Source organism: Pelophylax lessonae, assembly GCF_965119305.1.
Source record: "Pelophylax lessonae genome assembly, chromosome: 10".
NCBI lineage: Eukaryota > Metazoa > Chordata > Amphibia > Anura > Ranidae > Pelophylax > Pelophylax lessonae.
Window position 1 is genome coordinate 182,953,383 of NC_138777.1, and position 18,704 is coordinate 182,972,086.

General features: G+C 42.5%; 1 protein-coding gene across 1 annotated transcript in view; it reads left to right on the forward strand.

The window, feature by feature from the left end:
- Positions 1–18,704, forward strand: part of BBS2 (Bardet-Biedl syndrome 2) — a 70,628-nt gene that overhangs the window by 25,671 nt on the left and 26,253 nt on the right. Inside the window, exons 3-6 of the mRNA XM_082269904.1 lie at positions 8,445–8,672; positions 11,521–11,646; positions 13,094–13,156; positions 16,517–16,594. Coding sequence (XP_082126030.1) covers positions 8,445–8,672; positions 11,521–11,646; positions 13,094–13,156; positions 16,517–16,594 — 495 coding nt within the window. The remainder of the gene's footprint in view (positions 1–8,444; positions 8,673–11,520; positions 11,647–13,093; positions 13,157–16,516; positions 16,595–18,704) is intronic.

Consider the following 18,704-nt stretch of genomic DNA (forward strand, 5'->3'; position numbering starts at 1 on the left):
CTTCACCTAGGACCTTTCAGTTTCAATAGATTTTTATTGAAAAAAGTACAAAACATAGCGTAAAAGGACTTTTTGTAATTTCCAAAAAGATATTAGACAGGTGTAACGTAGCTGCCAAGAATGAAAATACATCAAACAGTATAAATAGCATAATCCCCACTTCCATGCTGGGCCAGTTTTGGTGTACCTCTACTTGTAAAAATCATCTTTTTTTTGCTAGAAAATTACTCAGAATCCCCAAACATTTTATATTTTTTTTTCTAGCGGAAACCCTAAACACGATTTTTTGGGAAAAAAAACAAAACACAATATTTACCCTAATTTTATTGTACAGTGTGAAAGATGATATTACGCCAAGTAAATAAATACCTAACGTCACGCTTTGAAATTCCGCACACTCGTGGAATGGCACCAAACTTTGGTACCTAAAAGTCTCCATAGGCTACTTTTTTTACAGGTTACCAGAGTTACAGAGGAGGTTTAGTGCTAGAATTATTGCTCTCGTTATAACATTAGTGGTAATACCTCACATGTGTGGTTTGAACGCTGTTTACATATGCGGGAGCAACCTAGGTATGCTTTCACTTCTGTGTGCAAACACGAGGGGATTGGGGCACTTTAAATTTTTTTTTCTTTTTTTAATTGTTTGTTTTTTATTTTTACACTTTTTTTCTTTTCATTTTTTATTTTTTAAACACTTTTATTCCTAATACGAGGAATGTAAACGGTCCTGGTAATAGGAATAGGGCATGACAGGTCCTCTTTACGGAGAGATCTGGGGTCTATAGTCTCTAGATCTCTCCGCTATGCTGAAAAGCCTGAGATGAAAAAAGAAAAAAAAATTGATCTTAGGCTTTCCAGCTAAAAAAAAAAAATAGGATTTTTCCTTCAACTTACCTGTAAAATCCTTTTCTTGGAGTAAATCATGGGACATAGAGTCGATAATAATGACTATCTGGGTTATACGCTACCTTTAGGTGAATGGACACTGGCAACCAATAGACAGGAAGTTCCTCCCATATAACCCCTCCCATACAGGAAGAACCTCAGTTTTTGAAGCAAGCAATGAAGATCCCAGAAAAGATGGGAGGGACCTCTGTGTCCCGTGATGTAATCCAAAAAAAGGATTTTACAGGTAAGTTAAAGATAAAATCCTATTTTCTTTATTGTACATCACAGGACACAGATCCGGTAATAATGACTATCTTGGATGTCCTAAAGGGGAGGGGACAGAGTAACCCAAAAATTGCCCCTGAGCAAAAAAGAGTTTATACTACTGCCTGAAGCACACTACTTCCAAATTGTGCCCCTTCTCTGGCTCTTAGATCCACTTGGTAAAATTTTGTGAATGTAATAAACTGAAGACCAGGTAGCAGCTTTGCAAATCTGAGCCATAGACACCTGATGATGCACTGCCCATGAAGCACTTACCTTCCTGGTAGAGTGAGCTTTTAACCTAAAGGGTGGAACTTTACCCTTTAAGCCATATACCTGAACAATGACTTGACCAATCCACTTGGAAATAGTGGAACTAGTTACTGCTTGGCCTTTCTTAGGCCCTTCTGGCAGGATAAAGAAGACATCAGTACTACGAATTAGTGCTGACATTTTTAAATAGACTTTAACTGCTCGTACTATATCAAGAGAATGCAACAATTTCTCCTCCGTAGTCTGAGGACTTAGAAAGAAGAAAGGTAGAACAATATCTTGGTTTAGATGAAAACCGGAAACTACCTTAGGCAAAAAGGCTGGATGAGGGCGTAAGACCACTCTGTCCTGATGAAGGATTAAAAATGGCTCTTTGCAGGAAAGAGCTGCCAATTCTGACACCCTTCTGGCCGAGGTTATGGCAACCAAAAAGACCAATTTCCTTATCAAGAGAACCAAGGTAATATACCTAATAGGCAAAAAAGGATTGCCTCTGTAACACAGAGAGCACAAGATTTAAGTCCCAAGGACATAGGAGTGGCTTGACTGGCGGAACCGTGCGAATCACACCTTGCAAAAAAGCCCGCACCAAGGAGTTTTTTGGTAATGGTTTCTGAAAGAAAATAGACAGGGCGGAGATCTGCCCCTTAATGGTTCCCAATGCCAGCTTCAACTCCTATTTGAAGAAAAGAGAGAATTCTTCCAATGACATACTTACGAGGATGCCATCTCTTGGATTCACACCAAGAAATGTAGGATCTCCAGACCCTATAATAGATTCTCCTAGAGACAGGTTTTCTGGCATTTATCAACGTAGCCAGAGCCAGACCAGAAACTCCTCGATCTCTTAAGATTCTGGTCTCAAAAGCCAAACCGTCAAATTCAGCAACCGTAAAGTAGGGTGGAATATGGGACCTTGGGAGAGCAGGTCTGGACGACATGGACGCAACTATGGCTCCTCTACTGCTATAGTTTCACGATTTCCGAATACCAAGGGCTCCTGGGCCAATGTGGAGTCATTAGGATTATCGGATTCCGCTCCACCTGAATTTTGCTCAACAGACGTGGCAAAAGTTGAACTAGAGGAAATGCATAGATCAGGTTGAACCAAAACCAAGGAACCACTAAGGCATCCGCTCGGATCGCGATTGGATCCCTGGTTCTGGAAACAAACCTGTAGAGCCTGTTGTTGAACCTGGATGCCAATAGATCTACGTCGGGAGTACCCTAACGCTGGCAGATCGGCTGAAAGACCTCAGAATGCAAGGACCACTCCCCTGGAAACAACTGCTGTCGACTTAGAAAGTCTGCCTGCCAGTTGTCCACCTTCGGGATGAAAACCGCTGACAGACATGGAACGTGTCTCTCTGCCCAAGACAGGATGTGGTTCACCTCCTTCTGCACTGATTGGCTTCTGGTTCCCCCCTGATGGTTGATATAAGCCACCAGAGTTGTGTTGTCAGACTGAATCCTAACAGGACTCCCCCGCAGTCTGGTCGTCCAAGAAACCAGCACCAAACGGGCTGCTCGGACCTCCAAGATGTTGATCGGTAAAATCTTTTCTACCTAAGACCACCTTCCCTGGATAGAGATTCCCTCCAGGACCGCTCCTCAGCCCACAAGGCTGGCGTCTTTGATTACTACCTTCCAAGTCACAGGCAGAAAAGATTTCCTCTTGCTTAGGTTGCTGAGGATCAGCCACCAGGTCAGATCCTATCTTACCTTTGGGGAAAGAAACATTGGGGAATCCAGAGCTCTGACTGAGTTTTTTGTTCCAAGCGGACAAAATACTGATCTGGGACAGTCTGGGTGGAATTGTGCATAAGGGACTGCTTTAAATGAGGACACCATCTTGCCCAGCAGTCTCATGCACAGCCGTATAGAGGGAATTTTTTTCCCTTTTACCAACCGCACAAGACCCCTCAGGGCCAGAATCTTTTTTGATGGCAGAAAAATCTTTCCTTCGGCAGTATCAAGAATCAGGCCCAAATATTTCAGAATCTGAACAGACCTCAAGGCTGACTTTTCTAAGTTTACAATCCAACCCAGATTTCTAAGAACTGGACGGTCCAGGAAACATCCCCTTTTAGACCTGATTCTGACTGATTCTTGATCAGCAGGTCGTCTAGGTAAGCCATTACTGAGATGCCCTGAGACCTTTGAAGAGCCAACATCGGGGCCAAGATTTTTGTCAACACCCAGAAATCTGTGGCCTGATTGAATGGCAGAGCCACAAACTGAAAATGGGACTGCCCTACTGCAAAATACAGAAATCTGGTATGCATCCTTGATATCTATGGAGGCCAGAAAATCTCCTCTTCCTAGAGAGGCTACTACAGAGTAGATTGATTCCATGTGCACAGATCGAATGGTCAGATACTGGCTCAGAGCTTTGAGATCTAGAATGGGTCTTTACCTTGCCATTTGGTTTTGTAAAGAGATTTGAGTAAAAACCCTTGAAACTTTCGCTGGTTGGAACCTCCACAATCACGCCCTGTACCCACAAATGTTCCAGGGCCTGGGACTAGGACTTCCTTTTTACTGGGCAAACCAGGACAGTTGAACTTAGAAACCGAGAAGGAGAAAATTCTCAGAACTCTTATCATGTAACCCCTTGCCACTGTGGACAAGACCCAGCTGTCCTGCACCACTCCTCCCCAAGTTCTTGAGAACTGTAAGAGCCGCCCCCCCCCACCCGAACGAGTGGGGGCATCCCTTCATAATGCAGATTTGGAACCTTGTTTAACAGGCCTTTGGTCCCAGGGTTTTTTCTGACCATGACTTTAAGACCTTCTAAACGTCTGAGGCCGTTGGAACTGCTTAGATGCTGATGCGTTAGGAGGTACCGTAACACTTGGAGCTTTAAAAGATGGATGTTTAATCCTTCTTTTAACTGGCAACAATGAGCTTGTTCCACCCAAAATCTTCTGGATGAATCTATCCAGATCCTCACCAAAGAGATGTTCCCCATGGAGAGGAAAAGCTGTCAGCAGTTTCTTACAAGGTAATTCTGCTTACCAATTTTTAAGCCATAGTACTCTGCGCATATGAACAGAGAGAAGAGCAACCCGAGAAATCCGTTGGATAGAATCCTTAAGGGCATCTACCTCAAAACACAAAGCACGACGGAACTCCGACAATTCTTCAGAAGATTCCCCCTGAATAGGCAGACTTCTAGTCACCCTTTTAAAATGATCCTTTAAGGATTGACAAACCCCTATTGCCGCTATAGCTGGTTGAACAGCAGAGCCAGCGACAGCAAAGGAAGCTTTAAGTAAGGATTCCAACTTTTTATCTGCTGGATCCTTAAAAACCTGGGCATTATCAACCGGACAGGTTAATTTCTTGTTCACAGAAGAAATAGCAGCATCTACTGAAGGCATACACCACTTCCTCTTGAATTTCTCCTCCATAGGATAAAGCAAGGAGAATCTATTTGGAGGCATGAACAACCTGTCAGGTTGATGCCAATCCTTATACACCAGCTGTTCCAGAAGAAAAGGAGAAGAAGAAAAGGAGGCTTCTGACATTTCCAGAGGAGGTAATTTAAAACCAGTCCGAACCATTTCGGTGAGGGACTGAATCGGTAACCTCTGAGAGTGAGATGCTGAAAATGGTTCCTCAGAGTCTGAACCCTCTGAAGAGGACTCCTCAGCCTGACCCTCTTCCAAACCATCAACAGCTACCTCCTGTACATCTTCTGCCCATTCTGGATCTAAACCAGGGGTTCCCGCAAGACCCTGGTAGCCTAAAAATTCAGGTGTATCCCTGCTGGGCCCGGGAACAGGAGAGGGGGATCTATCCTGTTTCCCCCCCCCCCCCCTCCCCGTGAAACAGAAGCAATCATCCCGGCTATTTTGCCTTCAAGGCTTGCCAAGGTAGATGCCAAGTCATCCTTAGTAAAATAGGTAGACACAGAAGCATTAGAGGTAGCAACAATACCTGACAAGTGTAATGGCTCCGATTGGCCAGTTGCTTCAGGTCTCTCAGGAGAAGATGGCACAGTAGGAGCAAGGCTAGGATTTCCTAATCCTGATGGTGGAACAGATGTTCCCTTTCCTGCTGCGCCCCCTCCACTTCTTTTTCTGGAAGACATTGCTTTAATATAAGTAAGAAAGGCTTTTGCACAATTAGGCAGACAGACCCTGTGATCCAGCATGCGCAGTTATCACAGGATACTACCCTTCTCCAGTGGTATGTGCAACCGTGTCTAAGACCACATAGACCCGCGTGCCCTCAACCTGCTCTGTGTCTCCAGCAAGATTTGGCCTGCAGCTCCAGCAATCAGTTCCGGCCAGTAACTCCACGTTTTAACGTCAGACCCGTGCGCGTGCATGATTGCCATGCGCGAGGGCGGCCGGGGCTTGTAAAATATCTGTGTGTGTGCGGAAGTGCATTAGGAACATAGCCAAGCTGACCGAAAATCCCCAGTAGACACAGATCAAAACAGACTAGTGACCTCTAGTGGCCAAACACAATACTGCAGCAGCAGAAGAAATAATGTAAATCTTACCTGCAATCTTTTTTTATTTTTTTTTTTAAAAAGAGAGGGAAAAACAAAAATTACCAGTCCCACTGCAGGATCCTTACTTCACCCATCACGGTGGGCTTTGTCAGTCATTGGACCTTCAAGGACCGGGTCTCACTTTTTAATGGGTCCACACCCTTGCACCTGTAGAGCACCCTGCTGGCAAACTCCTTGGGATAATAACCAGGGTTCCATTATCAGGGTCCAGTGCCAAGATGGGTCACATTGCAGGCAAGACCTCGAATATTCTTGGCCGAGGCTCGGGTACCATCCTTTTAGCGCTTAGCTATCCGAATGGATCTGATCAAAATGCCCCTAAACTGGGACATCATTCTTAGGATTGGAGAGCTTTAACAGCCATGACCACCACCTTCAAGACACTGGTGAAAAAACTTAGGTTCTTCCTGTATGGGAGGATTTTCCTGTCCATTGGTTGCCAGTATCCTTTCACCTAAAGATTGCATATAACCCAGATAGTCATTATTACCATCATGTCCCATGATGTACGATAAAGAAACAGTGTTTACATTTGCCAGCACCAGAAGTGAAGGCATGATGTCGCTTCTGGCCTCCGAGGGTCATAGAGATGGTATGGTATATGGTAAACTGCTGCCGGAGGATTCATTCTCCGGCTCCCTGATCGCACATGTGAGCTGGGGGAAGATGGGAATGCCCCCTCTCGCCGCCTGTGAAAGCAATCGAGTGGCTAAACAGCTGCTATGATTGCTTTTACTTTGCAGGGAATCGCTGGCTGAAAAAAAGATATCTGAATGATGCCTACATCATTCTCCACTCAAAGTCCAGGACCTCATATGACGTCCTACGGGCGGAAAGTGGTTAATAAACAAAACTTGTCGTCTGCAAGTTAGAGTAGGTATCAATGAGTCCAGTAAATAATCGCAAGCTGTGAAACAATAAAGAGATCAAAACATCAAATCTAAATAACAGCAAGATCTGCAACAAGGAAATAAGAAAGAAGGAAAGAGGAAGGAAGGATGTTCTCCTGGGACTTTCCTAGCAGCCTGGAGAAGCAGGAAGCCTGGCAACAGAAGCAGGAAGAGGAGCAGGTCAGCGGATTAAACATCGCATACACTGCACTTTTGCATACAGCACTTATTAAAAAAAAAAAGTATTATTAGGCTGCTTTCCCACTGGATTACAGATGCAGCCCAGGTCACCTGTGGCTTTCTTGTGGGTTCGCTGCATTAAGACACAGACTTCTATTATAGCTTGCGGTTTGGTGCGCTTTCTGAAAGAGCACCAAAACGCCTGAATGCGGGAGTTTTGCTGTGCTTTCAGAAAGTGAACTACACCCACAATATATAGGCAAGCTGCGTGTGCAATGCGCTGCATCTGCATTGTGGGTAAACAGCAGTGCGTCAGTGTTAAAGCAGCTTTATAGGGGGCTCGGGACAATAAGGGCTCGATTACATTTGCAGTTTGGGGGGGCAGTAAGACCTCATAGTTCATTGTGGCCCTCGACCATTTACCAAATCACTTAAGTGGCCCTCGCTCTTCAAAAGGTTAAGCACCCCTGCTCTGAGGTTTACACAGCAATGAGTATCCTATGTTTATGAATGTTAGAATTCTAACATTTCTTAATGGACTCAGCAGACACTTTAAAACTTTACTTATCCTGTGCTTGAAAAACCAACATAGGTCCCTGGAGCCCAACCTCCAACCTGAGGGCCTTCTGTTGCCCTTCACTGTTTGCAGTGTGGCCCTTGATCCCAGCAGTCAGTAGTAGGAATGTTGATCTTTGTAAAGGGGATGTAATAGTAGTGACCTCTAGCAGTCTCAAGTAACATCTCTTTAGTCTTCATGTACACGAGACATTTGAAAACCTCTCCTGAATGCTGGAACTTGACAGCTAGTAACTGACGGTTAAAAACGTCCATTTTGCCATGTTCGCATGCTGCGTTTATGCGCGTTTAGCGGCATTTGCATTTTAAAAGCGTTTTTACATTGTAAGATGGTCAGAAATATATCACCATTGAAAATACCTATAAACGGAACAGTCATAAATGCGAGTTACTGCGCTTAGATGCGTTTACACGCTGTTACAAGCATTTGGCGTTTCAAATGCCCATAAACTTCCATCTGAACGCATTTTTTTGCAAAAAAAAAATGCCACCAACTCAACTGCCTCTAAACAACTTTAAACTTCTCAGTGTACATGGACGTATAAAATAACATAGAGGAGAGTTCAGTACATGTATGGAATATTATATGTGTTCTTTTAGTGATGTCAGGGGCTGCATTTCAGGCCATCTATACCCCAGAAGTTGACAAACATTTATGTAGGTAATGAACAGTATTTACAAAGTGTCACTGTTTTGCCTTACAGTATTTATTATTTCAGGACAAGTTACATTTAAGATTAAATATTTTATAGATCTGAAGTTTCCCTATTAGAAGTGTACTTTTCATAGCATGTTTATATGTTGTATTTTCTCTGTGTATTTTTATGATGATTATCTATTTTCAGGTTTTCATACATAACCCTCATGCCAGAAATCAGCGGCTTTCCTCAAATCGCTTAGTTCAGAGCGCTCAGGACACAGATATTTCTCTACTAAACATCAACCAGAGTGTCAGCTGTTTGACTGCTGGATTGCTGGACCCTCATCAAAGCTGTGACTCTCTTATAGTGGGAACACAAACCAACCTCCTGGCCTATGATGTGCACAACAACTCTGACCTATTCTATAAAGAGGTGACCGATAATAACTCCTTCTAAATGAGGGGCTGTGTGGGTAGATGACTTTAGGGTTGATTCACTAAAGACAAATAGACTGTGCACTGTGCAAAGTGCAGTTGCTCCAGAGCTTAGTAAATGAGGCAAAGCTTCACTTTGCAAAGAATACCCAATCAAATGCAGGAAAAAAAGAAAACAAGAAAAAAAAAAAACAGCATTTTTCCTTGCAGATGATTGGATGATGGAAGTCAGCAGAGCTACTGCTCATTTACTAAGCTCTGGAGCAACTGCACCTGTAGAGTGAAACTGTACTTTGCAAAGTGCACAGTCGATTTGCCTCTAGTAAATACACCCAATTGTCTCTTCTTTTTTGTTCTCTTATAATTATTACAACATTTTGGGCAGACCTTTCTTAATAGCATGACACATTAGAGCAGCCTTTCTCAACCTTCTCAACACAGAGGAACCCTTGAAACAAATTTCTGGTCTCGGGGAACCCCTGCTAAAAATGTAAATTCTACAACTCATGACACATTAGTGTGACAGTCAGTGGGAAGAATCCTCCTTACTCTTGTCATCATTGGGAAGAATTACCCCCTTACACATAGCTAAAAGGAACAATGGTGTCATTGGGAACCTATCAGAGAGGCAGAAATTGCCCATTGCTGAAGGAATCCCTAGCAACCTTAGGAGGAACCCTGGTTGAAAAACCCTGCGTTAGAGAAAGCTGTGCCCTGTGCCCAGCAAGACAATGCAAGAGTGAGATAGGACTGTAATTAGGTGAGGAGGTGGAGGACTCTTCTTAGTACCCATTTGAGCTTTTTTAAGATGCTGCATGTCCTATTATCTTTCATCAGCATCTGCCAGAACAATCTGATGTATAGGGCGACGCACAGACAATTCAATGATAGCCAATGTCCTTGCTGAATTTTTTGAGTGTGTCTGTGAAGGTTTTTTGTTAGTTTTTTTGTCAGTGTTAATTTTGACATCAAACTTAGATTTAGTTTTAATCATAGTTTTTTTTTTTTTTTTTTTTTTAATCCTTTTTTAGTTTTAGTCGTATTTTAGTCTTCTGAATTGTTTTACTCATACTAAAATAGTTTTAAGTTCGTCAACCGAAATATTTTTTTGGATGAAATTAACACTTGCAGGTCATGAGATATTAACTAGCTCAGTATAATATCAAGAATTGTTGAATCCCAGCTTGATTAGTACTTGAAAAATCTAAAATATGTTTGTGAATACACCCCCTACAATTTAAAACCTCACTAATCAAAAGGAAGGACTTTTTTGTACAAAGTAGGTCAAGCAGCATTTATATTGAGAAGCAGAACAAAGATAAAACCAGGTGCATAAAGCCTAGTACATGCTACTAGATTTTATTTCTTTCAACGCAGCGGGCTGAATGAAAAAAAAACTGACAGCTCAGGAGTAGCCGCTGTACTAACGATCTAATGTTAGTACAGTGATCTCCCCTGCTGTGCTATTGTGTTCTGACAGGGGGACGACCTCCTCCCACTCCCCCCCTGCCAGAACACTTCAATTAACGCTGTCAGCCATTGGCTGAGAGTGCTGATCTGGAGTTTTTCGGGAGACCTTTTTTGGTCACGCCCCATCGCCCGAAAAGCCGGCTTCTGTTGGACTAGCTGCCATACACACGGGCCGAATGTCCGCTGGGTTCTTTTGTACCGCCCAATGCCACCCGACATTCAGCCCATGTGTACTAAGCTTTACACTCAGTTTTGTACTGTCCTCCACCCAAAGGAATGACTTTTCTCACCTGCAGGGAGGGGCCTCTATTACAAGATGTCTGAATGACTATCAATTAGAAAAGTTCTCTCTGCAGGTGAGCACCATCTTTCTTTTGGGTGGAAAATAGCACAAGACTGAATGTTATTGTATGCGATTTTTGTGTTTGCTGTTGTGGACAGAAATCTAAACCTGACAAATTTCTTGACCTCAGTCACTCGATTCAAAGTGAAAAAAAGCTATTTCTGGACTTTCACTTTAGCTTTGTAGCTCAAGCACTATGTCTCCTTCCTGCACAGCATGCTAAGTATGCTCTATATCAGGGGTGTCAAAATCCATTTCATTGTTGGCCACATCAGCATTATGAATGCCCTCAAAGGGCCAGTTTTATCTGTAAGAATAGATGTCCAGTTCACCCCGCTCCTCTTTACATCAGATGTCAAAAGCCCCCCCACCATCAGAAGTCAAGGGTCTCCCACCCTCCATTACATCACAGTGCACCCCCGTTACCTTGTGCTGCTGCTGGGAAGAAGCTGGGGGCAGAGCCGGGAAGCAGAAAGTGCAGGATCTAAAGAAGGACTTGAGGAGGGCTGAAGTCAGCTGCCGGAGTTTGCTGAATGCTAAGACGAGGGGGTGCTGTGGCTGCATTAGGAAATGCATTATTTGGTGAAGAGGTTCTGTCCTCTCTGCTGCCGACTGCTGAGACAAGATGGAGGAAGGGACATGGGGGGTGTCATAGCTGCAGGAGAGACATGAAAAGTCCTGACAGGCCAGATTTGGCCCGCGGGCCTTGCATTTGACACGTGCCCTATACACTTACCTCAGGTGTGCTGTGACTGGTAGTATGTGCTGCAGCAAGAATGTCTTAGGAATACTTTTCCCGCTGAACCACCTCTGCTGCAAAGATGTATATAAACTGTATTCACCCAGATGATTTACTCTGGAATATTTGAAATGCATTCACAATAAAAATGCAATTTTTCCAACGCATTATTTTGCCCTAACTGAAACAAGTGCACTATGTTTACATAAAGGTGAATCTGTTGCTTGTGTCATAAAGAGAACTTATGACTGTCACTATATCTGTAATAAGTAGATCTTTTTTTATTGTTTTTAGATTGCAGATGGAGCTAATGCCGTAGTTCTAGGGAGCCTGGGAGATGTCAGTTGCCCCCTTGCCATCATTGGTGGAAACTGTGCCTTGCAAGGATTTGACTGCAGAGGAAATGACTTGTTTTGGACTGTAAGTGCTTAAAACATGTTAACAAAAAAAGTTGCTCTTTCATACATAAACATATACCTCTTCCAGATATTTCTGTACTTCGAGGTGAGTGAAGGGTCCGATGAGGTCCGCCTGTCCATTTTTCAGGCGGACCTGATCTGACCCTCCATTCACTGAGCGGACACAGACCTATCATCTGCCCGATCTGCTCTGATAGATCCCCTGCTGATTTAATCAAGCCCGCCCCGTGTGAAAGGGGCCTTAGACTGCACTAATAGCTAAACAGGTGTGCTGCACTAATAGCTAAACAGGTGTGCTGTATGCATATGTTCTGACAGGGAACATGCAAACTGAGGACAGAGCAGGGGAATGACTCATTACTGTTCTGCTACTCCTTCATTCTCCAGTCACATGCTGGGGTTGAGGAGAAGGAGCTGTCTTTCTTAAAGTGGAGCTTAAGGTACGCTGTAAAAAATTGCTAGGAGCTAGAATTTTTTGTCAAAGGAGGAACGCAAAGCCCCTAGCAATTTTGTTTGTTTTTTATGTATGTACTTATGTATGTATGGCTTATTTTCAGCGATGTAACTCCTATGCTCATGTACTGGACTTACTTCATCAGTGGCTGTCCAGTGACTGAAGAGGAGCATCATGGGACTGCAGTGTAGGGACTGGAGTAAACCTGTCAGTGCTGGAAGATTAGTGTGCCTTAAAGTGGTTGTAAACTTCAGACATGAAAAATGAACTAAGCATATCCCTCTATAGTGTGTACTTGTCTCATTTAAGAGCACAAAGTGTAATTTCTGTTTGCAGCTTTGTTCCTCTGCTATCAGCATGAGTTCATTTCTGACAGGTATTCCTGACACCAAGAGAAAAAAAGTGACAGGGGAGGGACCTACAGCTGATAGACAGCCTCGTCTCTGTTTCTGTGTAATGTGTGAGGGGAGGGTGTTCCTTTCCTCCAATCAGCTCTCAGAGCTCCCCTCACTGAGCTCTGCAGAATGTAATTTAAGCTCTCCATCCCCTTTTTTCTGAATTCTCAGATAAGATTTATAAACATAGCACATTAAACGGATGTAAAGAAGAGAGGTAGACATGTACAACTTATGTTGGAGGGTTTGTTTAATATTCGTGGATCATCTGAGGCCAGTCACTTCACTGGGTATATGTAAGGGTTTACAACCACATTAACACACGCATGCTCTAGGAGGACTTAAATCTGCCCATCTTTTTCCACCGCTATTTAGTCCTGGCCTCTTCAAGACATTGCAACCAATGAATTTCCAGGCCTGGGGCTGCACCAAACTGGGGGATGCTGGGAGCCCTTTGATTCCAGCTCTTGGATTGCTCAAACATGTCTCTGAAACCAAACTGTTGTAGATGCATTTATGCTTGCAGAAGAATAAAGAAATATAGAATGCATTAAAGTTGACATTATTGTTCTCTAATAACCAATACATTATCATTTTAGGTTACAGGCGATAATGTTCGCTCGTTAGCATTGTGTGATTTTGATGGCGATGGGAAGAAAGAGGTAAGCGTTTTATGCTGCATGCTAATTTTTTGCCAAATCTCTCTGGCCATTGGACCATCAATGTTTTTTTTGCACATGCACATCCAAAGCTCATGCACTGAAGTCATTTATCACTGGTAAATAATCTTATGTTAGGAGGGCCGCAGGCCTTTTCTTTTTGAAAGAAACCTATAAAAGTAAGACATGGCCTTTTTAAAACAGTTTGAAGGACATTTATCAAGCAAATTGACTATAACATTTACATGCAAATAAAGCTGCCTGCTGGTTAATAAATACTATGCAACAGTGTTTCTGCGTATTTGTGACCCCTGTGTCTGCAATCTTAGGCAGTCAGCTGCAACAGAGATAAGATTTTTACTTCACACAGAGGCACATTTAAGAAATGTAAGCAAACAGTGCAGCAGTGATCTTGGATAATAGAACCAGTAAATTAGATATGCATTATCAATACTACATGACAATAAATGTAAATGATTCAAAAAAGTCCATAAATAATTGATAAAGTAATTCCCAAAGTGCAGCCAGCAGAAAGAAGGTAGGTAACACCAGCGTTCCCAGAAGAACCATATACAGAAAAAAAGAGGGTGACTCCAAGACAAGAAATGACTTCACACCCTACGTGGTATAAGGTAATCTCCTTATCAGATAACAATGACCACTAAATTATAGTTGGTCTAAATGGTCAATCAAGTGATTACTCCAATCAACCGTCCAAAAGACATGGGTGCATTAGGGACCAGCCGTCAGTCAACTCATGAGTCATGGAAAGCAAAAAACAAAAAGCGCTCCCATAGTGTGATAAAAGATATATAATTTATTCAGGCTAAAAATATTGCACTTACAGCAAATCGTAAGGTATAGGCATATGTGTTGCGGCGTTCCTGCAGAACTTGTTCCAAAATCTTGGCTTCTGAGAGGAATCAATAATACACCAATCAGAAATGAGGAACGTGATGTCGTCACCGCCATAGACCACACCCTACATGTTTCGTCATACGTGACGTCGCCTGGGGGTTGAGCTAGGAAAGCAGACACAGGAAGGATTTATTCAGTTGCAATGCTACTTTAAAGCATCTAAAGCTGGCCATACAGTACGTGGATCTATCAACCACCCTGTTGGTTTTTTTCTGTACGATAAAATGCCGCTGGCAATAGCTGGCAACACTGATCGCTGTGTTCTGACGGTGCGGAGCACAATATCAGTGGGAGTGATTTTGTTTTCGTTCAATCCACTGATTTTACGAAAAACATGTGTATTGTATGGCCTGCCTAAGGGAGAAATGTGTAAATAAAGGAGATTTGATAAAGGGGTGTGCAGCGGCTCTTTGGAAGTGACGGGAAAATGCGATGGACAGATAAAAAGTTGGGGCTACGGACTATTAAAAAAAAAAAAGATAGATCAAAATATGGAGGCCAAAGGCAACGGGCAAAAAAAGGAACCCCAGATATAAAAATGTTTAAAACAATGACTATAAGAATGAATGATTCATGCATAAAAAAAACGGACACAAAAAAGTAAACCATAAAACAATAAGGATTAGAAAGTATATGGGGGAAAAGTAAGTAAAGAGTTCAATAGTAAAGAGTTAAAATCTCTTTGCTGATTCTCCCTTCAGCGTGTGCAGCCAGCTGACAGAGAAGTAACAAAGCAAGGAGACACAGCAGCGCTCATCAGTAGGCGCTGCTGTATCTCCCCGCTTTTTACGTAGAATTGCTAAATGTCCCCCTGTATGTTTAAATGCCATTGCATCCAACACAAATCTAAGGAACAGTAATTTGTTTATTATTTTAGGATTTTTATCTATCTGAGCATCCAGAAGTGCTAGTGTACAACACAGTGCAGGCTCATTTACAGTGTCATTTATTCCCACTAGCATATAGCTGTTACAGGTTTGCTGACCCTCATCAGAGCAAGGTGTTGAAGTTATGACCTCTAAAAGATAAAAGACTTTTTGATAAACCTTTGTTTGCTTTAACATTGGCTGACTATCGTATAAGAAATCTGTACGTGCAAAGGGTGCCATTGCTGACATTCCTATGAAAATTCTAGTTGTCTGGCTGTCATGCCATTCGTGCGATTATAATACCACTATGTAGAAAAGGAGTCTGCCACAATGGCCATGTATTTCTGTCATGGGTTTCCTATAAATATATCTGAACAGATTAAATGTCAGTTTTATAATTTCAGTTAAAGTTCCAGCATGAGAACAAGCATTTGTTTGGCTGGATGTTGTGGAGATTTTAGTTTTCTTTGGATTCCGATTTTTGGACTACCTGCTCTGTCCCTTTCCACTCAAGGCCATTACTGTCGTACTCCACCCATTCCAAAAAGAACAGAGAACTTGGAGGGGGAAAGAGACTTGACTGTGACCTGCACAGTGATACAAAATAATGGGGTGAAAGTTAGCAGGAAAACTACTTAAATTTTCCCACTTTGCCCTCAGTGGTGGGCCACACATGCATCGTGTTCTCACCATCGCTGAATCTTCATGAAGGAGCAATCATCTTTTATGGTTTTGACTGCTTTCAGATGATGAAAGATGAATTCCTATTGGTTGTGCTTGTCCACTGCACCTAACCTATCATTTTACTTTGCCCTGCTTTATCAGATATGCTTGTTTGTGTTAAATTTCTTTATGAATACTGCTTTCAGAGAGTACACAGTGTTCCCTGTGTTTTTTTTTTCCCATAGTGGGAGATCTGAATAATTCTGGTGATCTAGCACAGCAGTCGCCAACCAGTGGTCCGTGGACCACTGATGGTCCACGAGAAAATTTCAGGGGGCCTCAGGAGTTCTGCCGCAGATCAACATTGTGGTGGATGTATACTGCCCAATGTTTCCAGTGATGTTCTCAATGCTCGCTGGCAGGCAATACTATCAGCACGCATTGATACCTGATGCCTCCTCTGTAGTTTTGGCTCCTGTGAACTCAGAGGGAGGTGCCGGGAGTAGCGCAGAGAGAGGGAGGTGAAGAAGGAGAGGATTTCCAATGGTTTTGCTGATCACAGACTGTGGGAGGGAGCACGGAGCCTTGGCTGAATAAGGAGGTGAGATACAATGATGAGTCTGTGTAAGGCCGCAGCATGATGAATAGTGCGGGGTGGGTGGGGGCAGAGAACGGGAGCATTGTGTGTATAAGGTATGTAAAATTAATGTATAAGGCATGTAAAATTTAATGTTGGTGGTCCACAGGATTCAAAATTGTGAGTTTAGTGGCCCATGAGGTTCGAAAAGTTGATGACCACTGATCTAGCACACAGTATTTTTACAAACCTAACTCATTAAATCCTTATTCTAGTAATCTACATTCTACATGCATGCAAGTTTTCATACTAATATTTTTAAATGACAAATTTCAGCTTCTTGTTGGATCTGAAGACTTTGATATAAGAGTCTTCAAAGAAGATGAGATTGTTGCTGAGATGACAGAGACGGAGGTAAGGTTTATTAGCTGTGACTTCTTCTATATGCAACTGTAATGTCCATATGCAAGTCGTATCATGCCTGGCTGCTTAGAAAAGCTAAGATGAAAAGTGTTACAAAGAAACATGTTTAAGTTGTAATTATTTTGGTAATTGATATGATGAAAACACAGTGTGGAGACACCAGTGGTTTTTGGATTAGAAAATGTCACCAGCTTTTACAGTCTCTCTGTGGAACAAAGTATACATGCAAGAAATTAAAATGATAATTAATTGTACAGATGTCAGAACACGTTAAAGGCTTTATAGCAAAAATTACCTGCTTTTTCCTGATATCCTCTAAAGGTGTGTCTGGGGCCAAAGGCTTTTTTGTTTTAGACCCCATAGACAATTTTCAAAATCTCTGAAAGTTAGCCCCAGCTACTTACCCAATTTGGGGATTCCGTTCCGTTCCCAACCTTGACTCCCTATATCTGGTAGATGTTTTTATTGGTCCAGACCCTAAAAAATGAACGTCCACTTTTTATAATTGCCTCCTCCAACTGGCAGCTGATAACTTAGCTTATCAATTGAAGACCAGTTGGGTGGCGGACGTGGGGGAGCGGGAGGAAAAGGAATGTGCTGGAATCCTGTAAACTAGTCTCCCCAAAACTTTCTGATTGCCTCACCCATCTGTGTATTCTGCATAGAACCTTCCTAACTGCATCCGTTTATCTAGGTATTACTTGCAGCATAGTCCTTCATTTCCTAGATGTGGTGAGATGAGCAGTACCTTTTGCCACTTGCTATGGTCATGTCCTGTCATTCAAAGTTATTGGCCACAAGTGGTCCGGCTTCTATATAACCAAATGGTCTCCCCATTAATCATTTGCCCTAAGCAGTGTCTTCAGGGCTTTCTCCCTAATTGGGACAGTAATAAACAGGAAACACTTTTTATGACCAGAATGTTGATTGCTATGGTATGGCTCAAGGCTTCACCACCAACAGTCCAGAATTGGGTGGTTTCCGTTAACCTTCATGCTGCAATGTAAGAAAGTCATATACATCCATAGAGGGTGCCTGCCTAAATATCATAAGATTTGGGACAGATAGTTAGATCAAACCTCTACATGTATTGATGCTGAATCTTTAATTATACAAGTACTACCCTTATGTGCTCATTGTACTACCTGTTGCATATACAGTGACTGGAAAAAGTATTCATACCCCTTGCAATTTTCCACATTTTGTCATGTTACAACCAAAAACGTAAATGTATTTTATTGGGATTTTGTGTGATAGACCAACACAAAGTGGCACATAATTGTGAAGTGGAAGGAAAATGATAAATGGTTTTCAAAATGTTTTACAAATATGTGAAAAGTGTGGCGTGCATTTGTATTCAGCCCCCCTGAGTCAATACTTTGTAGAACCACCTTTTGCTGCAATTACAGCTGCAAGTCTTTTTGGGGATGTCTCTACCAGCTTTGCACATCTAGAGAGTGACATTTTTGCCCATTCTTCTTTGCAAAATAGCTTAAGCTCTGTCAGATTGGATGGAGAACGTCTGTAGACATCAGTTTTCAGGTCTTGCCACAGATTTTCAATTGGATTTAGGTCCGGACTTTAACTGGGCCATTTTAACACATGAATATACTTTGATCAAATCCATTCCATTTTAGCTCTGGCCGTATGTTTAGGGTCATTGTCCTTCTGAAATGTGAACCTCCGCCCCAGTTTCAAGTCTTTTGCAGAGTCATCTGACCATAGCACCTTCTTCTACATGTTTGCTGTGTCCCCCACATGGCTTCTAACAAACTGTAAACGGGACTTCTTATGGCTTTGTTTCAACAATGGCTTTCTTCTTGCCATTCTTCCATAAAGGCCAGATTTGTGGAGTGCACGACTAATAGTTGTCCGGTGGGCAGATTCTCCCACCTGAGCTGTGGATCTCTGCATCTCCACCAGAGTTACCATGGGCCACTTGGCTGCTTCTCTGATGAATGCTGTCTTTGCCCAGCCTGTCAGTTTAGGTGGACAGCCATGTCTTGTTAGGTTTGCAGTTGTGCCATACTCTTTCTACTTTGGGATGATGGATTGAACAGTGCTCCATGAGATGTTCAAAGCTTGGGATATTTTTTTATAA